Raw genomic sequence first — 12,119 nt, forward strand, 5'->3', positions numbered from 1 at the left:
TTCCGGCTGACCGACGCTCACAGCCAGAGCAGGAGGAGTGCAGAGCACAGCGCTGGAGGACAGACAGCGGTAGGTAAGTATGTAGTGTTTGTTTTTTTACTTTTAGGATGGTAACCAGGGTAAACATCGGGTTAGTAAGCGCGGCCCTGCGCTTAGTTACCCGATGTTTACCCTGGTTACCAGCAAAGACATCGCTGAATCGGTGTCACACACGCCGATTCAGCGATGTCTACGGGGAGTCCAGCGACGAAATAAAGTTCTGGACTTTCTTCCCCGACCAGCGATCTCCCAGCAGGGGCCTGATCGCTGCTGCCTGTCACACTGGACGATATCGCTAGCGAGGACGCTGCAACGTCACGGATCGCTAGCGATATCGTCTAGTGTGACAGTACCTTTACCCATGATGGGGGTTTTGAGTAATGAACCAGGCAGGGAGTTTATAAAAGCCTCAGGTATCTTTTGCATGTGTTTAGAGTTAATTAGTTGATTCAGAAGATTAGGGTAATAGGTCGTTTAGAGAACCTTTTCTTGATATGCTAATTTATTGAGACAGGTTTTTTGGGTTATCAGGAGTTGTATGCCAAAATCATCAGTATTAAAACAATAAAAGACCTGACAAATTTCAGTTGGTGGATAATGAATCTATAATATATGAAAGTTTAATTGTAATCATTACATTATGGTAAATAATGAAATTTAACACTATATGCTAATTTTTTGAGAAGGACCTGTATATCACTGTTCTCTCTTCTCTCCGGCTGGTTTGTGTGTTCCGTGCTGTTTCTGCCTGTGTGTAGCATGGCTTACTATATCACTGTTCTCTCTTCTCTCCGGCTGGTTTGTGTGTTGTGTGCGGTTTCTGCCTGTGTGTAGCATGGCTTACTATATCACTGTTCTCTCTTCTCTCCGGCTGGTTTGTGTGTTCCGTGCTGTTTCTGCCTGTATGTAGCATGGCTTACTATATCACTGTTCTCTCTTCTCTCCGGCTGGTTTGTGTGTTCCGTGCTGTTTCTGCCTGTGTGTAGCATGGCTTACTATATCACTGTTCTCTCTTCTCTCCGGCTGGTTTGTGTGTTGTGTGCGGTTTCTGCCTGTATGTAGCATGGCTTACTATATCACTGTTCTCTCTTCTCTCCGGCTGGTTTGTGTGTTGTGTGCGGTTTCTGCCTGTGTGTAGCATGGTTTACTATATCACTGTTCTCTCTTCTCTCCGGCTGGTTTGTGTGTTCCGTGCTGTTTCTGCCTGTGTGTAGCATGGCTTACTATATCACTGTTCTCTCTTCTCTCCGGCTGGTTTGTGTGTTCCGTGCTGTTTCTGCCTGTATGTAGCAAGGCTTACTATATCACTGTTCTCTCTTCTCTCCGGCTGGTTTGTGTGTTCCGTGCTGTTTCTGCCTGTGTGTAGCATGGTTTACTATATCACTGTTCTCTCTTCTCTCCGGCTGGTTTGTGTGTTGTGTGCGGTTTCTGCCTGTGTGTAGCATGGCTTACTATATCACTGTTCTCTCTTCTCTCCGGCTGGTTTGTGTGTTCCGTGCTGTTTCTGCCTGTGTGTAGCATGGCTTACTATATCACTGTTCTCTCTTCTCTCCGGCTGGTTTGTGTGTTCCGTGCTATTTCTGCCTGTATGTAGCATGGCTTACTATATCACTGTTCTCTCTTCTCTCCGGCTGGTTTGTGTGTTCCGTGCTGTTTCTGCCTGTGTGTAGCATGGTTTACTATATCACTGTTCTCTCTTCTCTCCGGCTGGTTTGTGTGTTCCGTGCTGTTTCTGCCTGTGTGTAGCATGGTTTACTATATCACTGTTCTCTCTTCTCTCCGGCTGGTTTGTGTGTTCCGTGCTGTTTCTGCCTGTGTGTAGCATGGTTTACTATATCACTGTTCTCTCTTCTCTCCGGCTGGTTTGTGTGTTCCGTGCTGTTTCTGCCTGTGTGTAGCATGGCTTACTATATCACTGTTCTCTCTTCTCTCCGGCTGGTTTGTGTGTTCCGTGCTGTTTCTGCCTGTGTGTAGCATGGTTTACTATATCACTGTTCTCTCTTCTCTCCGGCTGGTTTGTGTGTTCCGTGCTGTTTCTGCCTGTATGTAGCATGGCTTACTATATTACTGTTACCTCTTCTCTCCGGCTGGTTTGTGTGTTCCGTGCTGTTTCTGCCTGTATGTAGCATGGCTTACTATATCACTGTTCCCTCTTCTCTCCGGCTGGTTTGTGTGTTCCGTGCTATTTCTGCCTGTATGTAGCATGGCTTACTATATCACTGTTCTCTCTTCTCTCCGGCTGGTTTGTGTGTTCCGTGCTATTTCTGCCTGTATGTAGCATGGCTTACTATATCACTGTTCTCTCTTCTCTCCGGCTGGTTTGTGTGTTCCGTGCTGTTTCTGCCTGTGTGTAGCATGGTTTACTATATCACTGTTCTCTCTTCTCTCCGGCTGGTTTGTGTGTTCCGTGCTGTTTCTGCCTGTGTGTAGCATGGTTTACTATATCACTGTTCTCTCTTCTCTCCGGCTGGTTTGTGTGTTCCGTGCTGTTTCTGCCTGTGTGTAGCATGGCTTACTATATCACTGTTCTCTCTTCTCTCCGGCTGGTTTGTGTGTTCCGTGCTGTTTCTGCCTGTATGTAGCAAGGCTTACTATATCACTGTTCTCTCTTCTCTCCGGCTGGTTTGTGTGTTCCGTGCTGTTTCTGCCTGTGTGTAGCATGGTTTACTATATCACTGTTCTCTCTTCTCTCCGGCTGGTTTGTGTGTTGTGTGCGGTTTCTGCCTGTGTGTAGCATGGCTTACTATATCACTGTTCTCTCTTCTCTCCGGCTGGTTTGTGTGTTCCGTGCTGTTTCTGCCTGTGTGTAGCATGGCTTACTATATCACTGTTCTCTCTTCTCTCCGGCTGGTTTGTGTGTTCCGTGCTATTTCTGCCTGTATGTAGCATGGCTTACTATATCACTGTTCTCTCTTCTCTCCGGCTGGTTTGTGTGTTGTGTGCTGTTTCTGCCTGTATGTAGCATGGCTTACTATATCACTGTTCTCTCTTCTCTCCGGCTGGTTTGTGTGTTCCGTGCTGTTTCTGCCTGTGTGTAGCATGGCTTACTATATCACTGTTCTCTCTTCTCTCCGGCTGGTTTGTGTGTTCCGTGCTATTTCTGCCTGTATGTAGCATGGCTTACTATATCACTGTTCTCTCTTCTCTCCGGCTGGTTTGTGTGTTGTGTGCGGTTTCTGCCTGTGTGTAGCATGGTTTACTATATCACTGTTCTCTCTTCTCTCCGGCTGGTTTGTGTGTTCCGTGCTGTTTCTGCCTGTGTGTAGCATGGTTTACTATATCACTGTTCTCTCTTCTCTCCGGCTGGTTTGTGTGTTCCGTGCTGTTTCTGCCTGTGTGTAGCATGGTTTACTATATCACTGTTCTCTCTTCTCTCCGGCTGGTTTGTGTGTTCCGTGCTGTTTCTGCCTGTGTGTAGCATGGTTTACTATATCACTGTTCTCTCTTCTCTCCGGCTGGTTTGTGTGTTCCGTGCTGTTTCTGCCTGTGTGTAGCATGGCTTACTATATCACTGTTCTCTCTTCTCTCCGGCTGGTTTGTGTGTTCCGTGCTGTTTCTGCCTGTGTGTAGCATGGTTTACTATATCACTGTTCTCTCTTCTCTCCGGCTGGTTTGTGTGTTCCGTGCTGTTTCTGCCTGTGTGTAGCATGGCTTACTATATCACTGTTCTCTCTTCTCTCCGGCTGGTTTGTGTGTTCCGTGCTGTTTCTGCCTGTGTGTAGCATGGTTTACTATATCACTGTTCTCTCTTCTCTCCGGCTGGTTTGTGTGTTCCGTGCTGTTTCTGCCTGTATGTAGCATGGCTTACTATATTACTGTTACCTCTTCTCTCCGGCTGGTTTGTTTGTTCCGTGCTGTTTCTGCCTGTATGTAGCATGGCTTACTATATCACTGTTCCCTCTTCTCTCCGGCTGGTTTGTGTGTTCCGTGCTATTTCTGCCTGTATGTAGCATGGCTTACTATATCACTGTTCTCTCTTCTCTCCGGCTGGTTTGTGTGTTCCGTGCTATTTCTGCCTGTATGTAGCATGGCTTACTATATCACTGTTCTCTCTTCTCTCCGGCTGGTTTGTGTGTTCCGTGCTGTTTCTGCCTGTGTGTAGCATGGTTTACTATATCACTGTTCTCTCTTCTCTCCGGCTGGTTTGTGTGTTCCGTGCTGTTTCTGCCTGTGTGTAGCATGGCTTACTATATCACTGTTCTCTCTTCTCTCCGGCTGGTTTGTGTGTTCCGTGCTGTTTCTGCCTGTGTGTAGCATGGTTTACTATATCACTGTTCTCTCTTCTCTCCGGCTGGTTTGTGTGTTCCGTGCTGTTTCTGCCTGTATGTAGCATGGCTTACTATATTACTGTTACCTCTTCTCTCCGGCTGGTTTGTGTGTTCCGTGCTGTTTCTGCCTGTATGTAGCATGGCTTACTATATCACTGTTCCCTCTTCTCTCCGGCTGGTTTGTGTGTTCCGTGCTATTTCTGCCTGTATGTAGCATGGCTTACTATATCACTGTTCTCTCTTCTCTCCGGCTGGTTTGTGTGTTCCGTGCTGTTTCTGCCTGTATGTAGCATGGCTTACTATATCACTGTTACCTCTTCTCTCTGGCTGGTTTGTGTGTTCCGTGCTATTTCTGCCTGTATGTAGCATGGCTTACTATATCACTGTTACCTCTTCTCTCTGGCTGGTTTGTGTGTTCCGTGCTATTTCTGCCTGTATGTAGCATGGCTTACTATATCACTGTTCTCTCTTCTCTCCGGCTGGTTTGTGTGTTCCGTGCTATTTCTGCCTGTATGTAGCATGGCTTACTATATCACTGTTCTCTCTTCTCTCTGGCTGGTTTGTGTGTTCCGTGCTATTTCTGCCTGTGTGTAGCATGGCTTACTATATCACTGTTCCCTCTTCTCTCCAGCTGGTTTGCGTGCTGTTTCTGCCTGTGTGTAGCATGGCTTACTATATCACTGTTTCCTCTTCCCTCCGGCTGGTTTGTGTGCTGTTTGTCACAGTTTATGTCTGTGTGTAGTCTGGTTTACTATATCTCTGTTCTCTCTTGGCAGGTTGTGAATTAATCCAGGAGTGCAGCTCCAACACGGACCGAACCCCCGCCCCCAGTGTCATCAGCCACATGGATTACCAAGGGATTACTGCAAAGAGGGAGACGGACTAATAAGGGGAGGGGGCAAAGGGCTGCAAGACATTGTATGCTCCCCTCACTCTGGAGATTTAGAGGAGGGGAGGCTTTCACCATTAGCGACCCCCGAATTATTAGTCGCTGATTTGTTTGATCATGTGGGGACATATTTAGTAGCCTTTGTATACTGCCCCCTTTCCATAGCTTTTTGTATATATTTCTCACATTGCCTACTAGTGCTGTGTGGGGATATGCTGTACCCCCTAGTCCCATCCTCCCATCTTCACGATGCCTGCAGGAACTGTCAAGTCATTCAAACCCAGCAAGTACATCCCTGTGTCAGCAGCAACCGTGTTTCTAGTGGGATCCACAACGCTTTTCTTCGCTTTCACGTAAGTCCTGCAAGGCAATAAAAAAAACTGTGTATGCAGAATGCATGATTGCCTTCAGTAATCTTATCGTTTAGGCTAAGACCTGAGTGCAGTACCCGTGTCCAGACACTGTTGGTGTGCCCCCTATCACCTGGCTCCATCCGACAGTCCGTGCACGGGACACATTTACTATTAGATTTATTTTCTGCCATCTATTTATTGACCCTTTGTTTCCTACCTGCTTCTTTCTGTGTCTCTTCATTTATCTCCCGTTTATTTGTCTGTCTGGCACCCCATCTGTCCCTTTAATTCTGTCCCAGATTTGGGGATTACTTGGTATATACAAACCATCCAAAGAGATTACACCAGTCTGAACCTCATGATATATCCATCAGCGCATGACTACTTCAAAATAAAAAAAAGCAACGCTGTGACCTCCCTTTTAATCATTTAATCACGTGATGACAGGAAAAAAAAGGGCCAAGCACGATTTATCCGTCTGATAGATGCAAACACTGTCAAGAAAAAAAAAGAATAGTTCCTAATGTGAAGAGATTGGCGTATGGTAATAAATATGTGCAAAATAGTAATATATCAAGAAAAGTCTCGTAGTAAAATAGTACTAAATAAATAGAATATAATAACAAATATGGAAATCAGTAAAATGGCATTAAATGTGCAAAAAATATTAATACAGTACTAAATATATAAAAGTATAAAATTCTAATAAACACAAAAATAGTACTATGCATGTAATGTACTAAATATCTAAAAAAACAACAAGCTTGCACAGCGTTCAAGACTAAGGTAGTCACATGAGTGAATAAAATTTAGCTTTTATTAAATATAAAGTTAAAAACTTAAGTATGCTACAAAATAGACATGATGGTTGAACGAAGAGAAAATCCCCCATGAAGAGGATAAATCGCACAGTTGGCAAAGTGAGCCTTGTGTACAACGCAAAAGGAGTGATGGAGTAGTAAGAGTGAGTTAAGTACACGTAATAATTCACATTGTAATGCCCACAAATCTCCAATTAAACACACCTGACTCGCGTTTCACTAATGCTTTGTCAGGGGTTTTTGTTTTTTTCTCTCTAAATATGTAAAAAGAAATGGTAATATGTTTATTTTTTTTTATAATCAACAACGTCCATGCTAATATAATAGCCCATGGACAAAAAGTGATAAGGCAACGTAGGATATGGATATATAAAAAGTTATATCTTTATTATACACAAAAACACAAGTTTAAAATACGAGACCAAAAACAATAACAGGGCTAAAATAAACCTCCATAGGGAAGGACTAATAGTGTGACGGACGCACATACACTATTGAATCGCTGGCAGTATATATAGGAATATGCTGATGCTAAAATATTGAAATAACTGCGAGTGATCCAACCACAAGTATAAACCATAAGCGGATACTCAATCTCCTCAATCCACTTGTCGATACAAGACTAGGATATAGTATACACATATACAATGTAATAGGTATATAATAAACCAGGGATATAAATCAAAGCCAAACAAACGGTCATATACCAAGTACAAACGCAGTGTATAATATACAAAACAGAGGGGAAATACAGATACCACAATGTTAGCACCGCAATAATGTCACAATAATAAATGACCCAGTGGCTATATATATATATAAACCTAATCCCTAGACAAAAAATCAGTATAGGCAAATAAATCCGGCTTCAGACAAAGTCCGAGCGCTAGTGCCGGCAAGTAGTCACAAGTATAGGAGAGCTTACCGCTAAAGTAAGATGCGTCCGGTGTCCTTCCCGCCTGCCCGACGGGCGCCGTTTCGCTGCTCGCTTCTTCCGGGGGCGTGTGACACTATTATTGTGACATTATTGCGGTGCTAACATTGTGGTATCTGTATTTCCCCTCTGTTTTGTATATTATACACTGCGTTTGTACTTGGTATATGACCGTTTGTTTGGCTTTGATTTATATCCCTGGTTTATTATATACCTATTACATTGTATATGTGTATACTATATCCTAGTCTTGTATCGACAAGTGGATTGAGGAGATTGAGTATCCGCTTATGGTTTATACTTGTGGTTGGATCACTCGCAGTTATTTCAATATTTTAGCATCAGCATATTCCTATATATACTGCCAGCGATTCAATAGTGTATGTGCGTCCGTCACACTATTAGTCCTTCCCTATGGAGGTTTATTTTAGCCCTGTTATTGTTTTTGGTCTCGTATTTTAAACTTGTGTTTTTGTGTATAATAAAGATATAACTTTTTATATATCCATATCCTACGTTGCCTTATCACTTTTTGTCCATGGGCTATTATATTAGCATGGACGTTGTTGATTATATGCTATGGGAGTGTGGTCATTGAGGCACTACTATAGATTGTTTCTAGAGACATTTAGTAATATTATTTTTTTTTATATAGTACAAAGTATGTAAAACGATGTAAATATTTAAAACAATACGAAACTTACAATGCACTATATATTTTTAAAAAATGTAATATACTAATAACTGTGCTCAAATTAGTACAAAAATATAGGTTCTAGTACTAAATATTTAAAATAAACGTTATCACTAAGTATAAAAAATAGGAATGCTGAGATATGTGAAAAAAGTAAAATTAAGCTAAATGTGTAGAAGTACTTACTACTAAATATGCCAAAAAATGCACAAGTTATGTAATAAAAAAAGGATCATAGAGTAGAGGGAGGAGTAGCTTAAGGGGAAACGTGATTGGCTTAGATGACCAGCAGGGGGAGACGTGATTGGCTTAGAGCACACAACACCATTCTGACACCACACCACGAGGAGCCTGTCCACTCTTTAGACGGGGGGAATATGGCTACCTTTATCAAAAGACACAGTGGGATGGAAAAGACCCCAAAATATGTAGGATAGACTCGGCTCATATCTGCCTGCACTGTATCCTATGCGCATCATAGTTTCACTGCTGTAACTGAAAATAACCCTTTCCTGTCTTGGTAATGAACTAGCTTTTCTCCACACACGAATGATCCCTTAGTGGATTGTATATTGACTTTATGTATATTTTCCATGGTGTCTCTCTTATTCTTTTTCTCTCTCCAGTTGCCTTTGAACCTTCTCTGGTTCTCCTACTGTACCTCGTTCCCACAGTTTTATGAGCTTGATACGTGTTACTAGCTTGCATCTCTGTTTAGCTTCACCAAAGAAAGTCGTGGGCATGGTAAATGACTCACAGGGTGTAAAATACGTGTCGGATCCCTTTATTACAACATTGTAAAACCTAAGTCAATGTGTCACTGGGTCAATCAACTTAAAGTACCCATGTCAATACAGCCCTCGCCATCTCAAGGGGTTAACAGATGGAGTTGCACCCACAAATTGATATTTTCAGAGCTTCTCTGTTGTCAAATGTCCCTGGCCCTTAGGCTTACATTAGCTAAAATACTCATAAAATCCGTGGGTGTTTACTTGCATCATAGGTGACCTCATGACTACAGTTCATGTTTACCGCTGCAGCCAAACACTGGACTCAGCGGTAATGCAGAGATAACATGAGTCATTGAGCCCAGTGATTGGCTCACATATAAAAGGGGTGTAGTCTTGACACCACCGCACTGCAGCCTGTCGACCGTCGGTGGAAGGTGAGGAACGCTAATTTTATTACTTGTAGCTAGCTCAAGCCTGTGATCTGGAGAAGCTTGAAAACTGAAACCCCCTTCAAGGAGCATTGTTAGGATGGGTTTTATTCCAAGCTGACTCTTTTGCAAAAATCTGGATCGTGACTGGTGGCAGGAGAGTATATTTTTCTAGAAGGCTACGTTGGCTGAAGGCCTTCCTCACAGACCATCATTTTTGGTGTTCTGTTCTTATGAGGTATAAGATGTAAAAATGAGAAACGAGCCTTCATGGTTGGTGTTGAGTTGTCCCGTAATATTCGTCCTCCTGGTTTGCTGACTTCTCTATCTTGTCTTCTTAGGTGCCCGTGGCTCAACGTGGAGGTGTCCCCTGCTCTTCCTGCGTATAATGCTGTTATGTTCTTATTTGTTTTGGCCAATTTCAGCATGGCCACTTTTATGGACCCTGGAATATTCCCTCGAGGTAAGAACTACATGCTCACAAGTCTGGCTCTTTTAATTTGTCTTTATGGCACAAAATGTACAGGTTAATTAATTTTCTACTGGATTTTTAAGGTCACAGTGATGCCAAACATGATTTTCTTTTTTATTAATTTCTAACTGGGGCGGGGCGTTTGATATTTGTACATTTTTTTTTTTATAGTTGTAGTTATTATTATTATTTTTTTTTTTAAGATTTATTTCTAGTCCCTTTAGGTAACCTGAACCTTTTTTCATTAACTGTGGTAATACGTTCTTGTAGTCTATAAAGGAATTGATGTTCTTTTTTGAAGGCCAGCCAGAGGTTAATGTTACAGGCAGATGCCGGCTGTTTAACACTGCCAGCACCTGTCTTGTTTGGTGCTGCTCACCTCTTGAGTCTGCTCAGAACATGGAGACCTGATGTCAAGAAGGGATTTATTTGTGTTAAAATCCTCTGCATAAACCTTGATTTAAAAGTAACCTGACTCCTCCTATTTACCTGCAGATATAGGGTTAACCTGCAGGTGAACAGGATCACAATGCTGCCTGGCTGCCTTGCCTTGGTAGCCTGGCCGCCTTGCCTTAGTAGCCTGGCCTCCTTGCCTTGGTAGCCTGGCCTCCTTGCCTTGGTAGCCTGGCCGCCGTGCCTTGGTAGCCTGGCCGCCGTGCCTTGGTAGCCTGGCCGCCGTGCCCTGGTAGCCTGGCCGCCGTGCCTTGGTAGCCTGGCCGCCGTGCCTTGGTAGCCTGGCCGCCGTGCCTTGGTAGCCTGGCCGCCGTGCCTTGGTAGCCTGGCCGCCGTGCCTTGGTAGCCTGGCCGCCGTGCCTTGGTAGCCTGGCCGCCGTGCCTTGGTAGCCTGGCCGCCGTGCCTTGGTAGCCTGGCCGCCGTGCCTTGGTAGCCTGGCCGCCGTGCCTTGGTAGCCTGGCCGCCGTGCCTTGGTAGCCTGGCCGCCGTGCCTTGGTAGCCTGGCCGCCGTGCCTTGGTAGCCTGGCCGCCGTGCCTTGGTAGCCTGGCCGCCGTGCCTTGGTAGCCTGGCCGCCGTGCCTTGGTAGCCTGGCCGCCGTGCCTTGGTAGCCTGGCCGCCGTGCCTTGGTAGCCTGGCCGCCGTGCCTTGGTAGCCTGGCCGCCGTGCCTTGGTAGCCTGGCCTCCTAGCCTTGGTAGCCTGGCCTCCTAGCCTTGGTAGCCTGGCCTCCTAGCCTTGGTAGCCTGGCCTCCTAGCCTTGGTAGCCTGGCCTCCTAGCCTTGGTAGCCTGGCCTCCTAGCCTTGGTAGCCTGGCCTCCTAGCCTTGGTAGCCTGGCCTCCTAGCCTTGGTAGCCTGGCCTCCTAGCCTTGGTAGCCTGGCCTCCTAGCCTTGGTAGCCTGGCCTCCTAGCCTTGGTAGCCTGGCCTCCTAGCCTTGGTAGCCTGGCCTCCTAGCCTTGGTAGCCTGGCCTCCTAGCCTTGGTAGCCTGGCCTCCTAGCCTTGGTAGCCTGGCCTCCTAGCCTTGGTAGCCTGGCCTCCTAGCCTTGGTAGCCTGGCCTCCTAGCCTTGGTAGCCTGGCCTCCTAGCCTTGGTAGCCTGGCCACCTTAGTAGCTTAAATGCAGCTGCTGATATGAACCTATTTGTTCCCGGGAGTCGCCAGAGCTTTGTCATAGAGGCGGTGCATGGAGCGATTTCTGTCCTGGCTCCCAGCACCGTGCACTGTACAGTGAGTGTCAGCTGTAAGCACGCCCTGGCACTTCAATTAGCAGCTGATTCTGCAGCTCCTCTATGCACATCGAGCTGTCAATCAAAGTACTGGGGCGCTTACGGCTGACACTCACAGTATAGACTATCGGGCACGCCACTGCTGCCTGTCATGCCCACCATGGCAGAAAGCCGATTGCTCCTGGGAAGATATATGTTAATTTTCTCCCAGCAGCTGCACACCATTTCAGCGTTATTTAACCCTATATCTGCAGGTAAAATACTGGTTTCCAAGGTGACAAGTTCCCCTTAAGTTTTTTTCTCTCTAAAATACTTGTTTCTTTTAATCAAACACCATTTCAGGAAAGCAAACAGGGAGTTTCTAGATGACGTTTTCAGACTGCTTCTTTGATGGATTTCACATTGCAAAACATGCATAATACAAAACACAATTTCCATGTTTTCACAAAACCCAATCAGATACATTTTTTCTACATTTTATTTCAGTAAAACATGCCTCCAAAAAGGTGTCCATAGTCTTAACCCCTTCATGACCCAGCCTATTTTGACCTTAATGACCTGGCCATTTTTGGCAATTCTGACCAGTGTCCCTTTGTGAGGTAATAACTCAAGAATGCTTCAACGGATCCTAGCGGTTCTGAAATTGTTTTTTTTGTGACATATTGGACTTCGTTAGTGGTAAATTTAGGTCGATAATGTTAGCGCTTATTTGTGAAAAAAAACGGAAATTTGGCGAAAATTTCACAATTTTCAAATTTTGAATTTTTATTCTGTTAAACCAGAGAGTTATGTGACACAAAATAGTTAATAAA

At 44.8% G+C, this 12,119-nt stretch overlaps 1 protein-coding gene across 1 annotated transcript in view; it reads left to right on the forward strand.

The window, feature by feature from the left end:
- The window catches only part of ZDHHC5 (zinc finger DHHC-type palmitoyltransferase 5), a 55,995-nt gene that overhangs the window by 18,076 nt on the left and 25,800 nt on the right, over window positions 1-12,119 (forward strand). Inside the window, exons 2-3 of the mRNA XM_069752684.1 lie at window positions 5,084-5,549; window positions 9,499-9,620. Of these exons, the coding sequence (XP_069608785.1) occupies window positions 5,446-5,549; window positions 9,499-9,620 (226 nt within the window). The 5' untranslated portion in view covers window positions 5,084-5,445. The remainder of the gene's footprint in view (window positions 1-5,083; window positions 5,550-9,498; window positions 9,621-12,119) is intronic.

The sequence above is a fragment of the Ranitomeya imitator genome, chromosome 2 (genome assembly GCF_032444005.1).
Source record: "Ranitomeya imitator isolate aRanImi1 chromosome 2, aRanImi1.pri, whole genome shotgun sequence".
NCBI classification, from domain to species: Eukaryota; Metazoa; Chordata; class Amphibia; order Anura; family Dendrobatidae; genus Ranitomeya; species Ranitomeya imitator.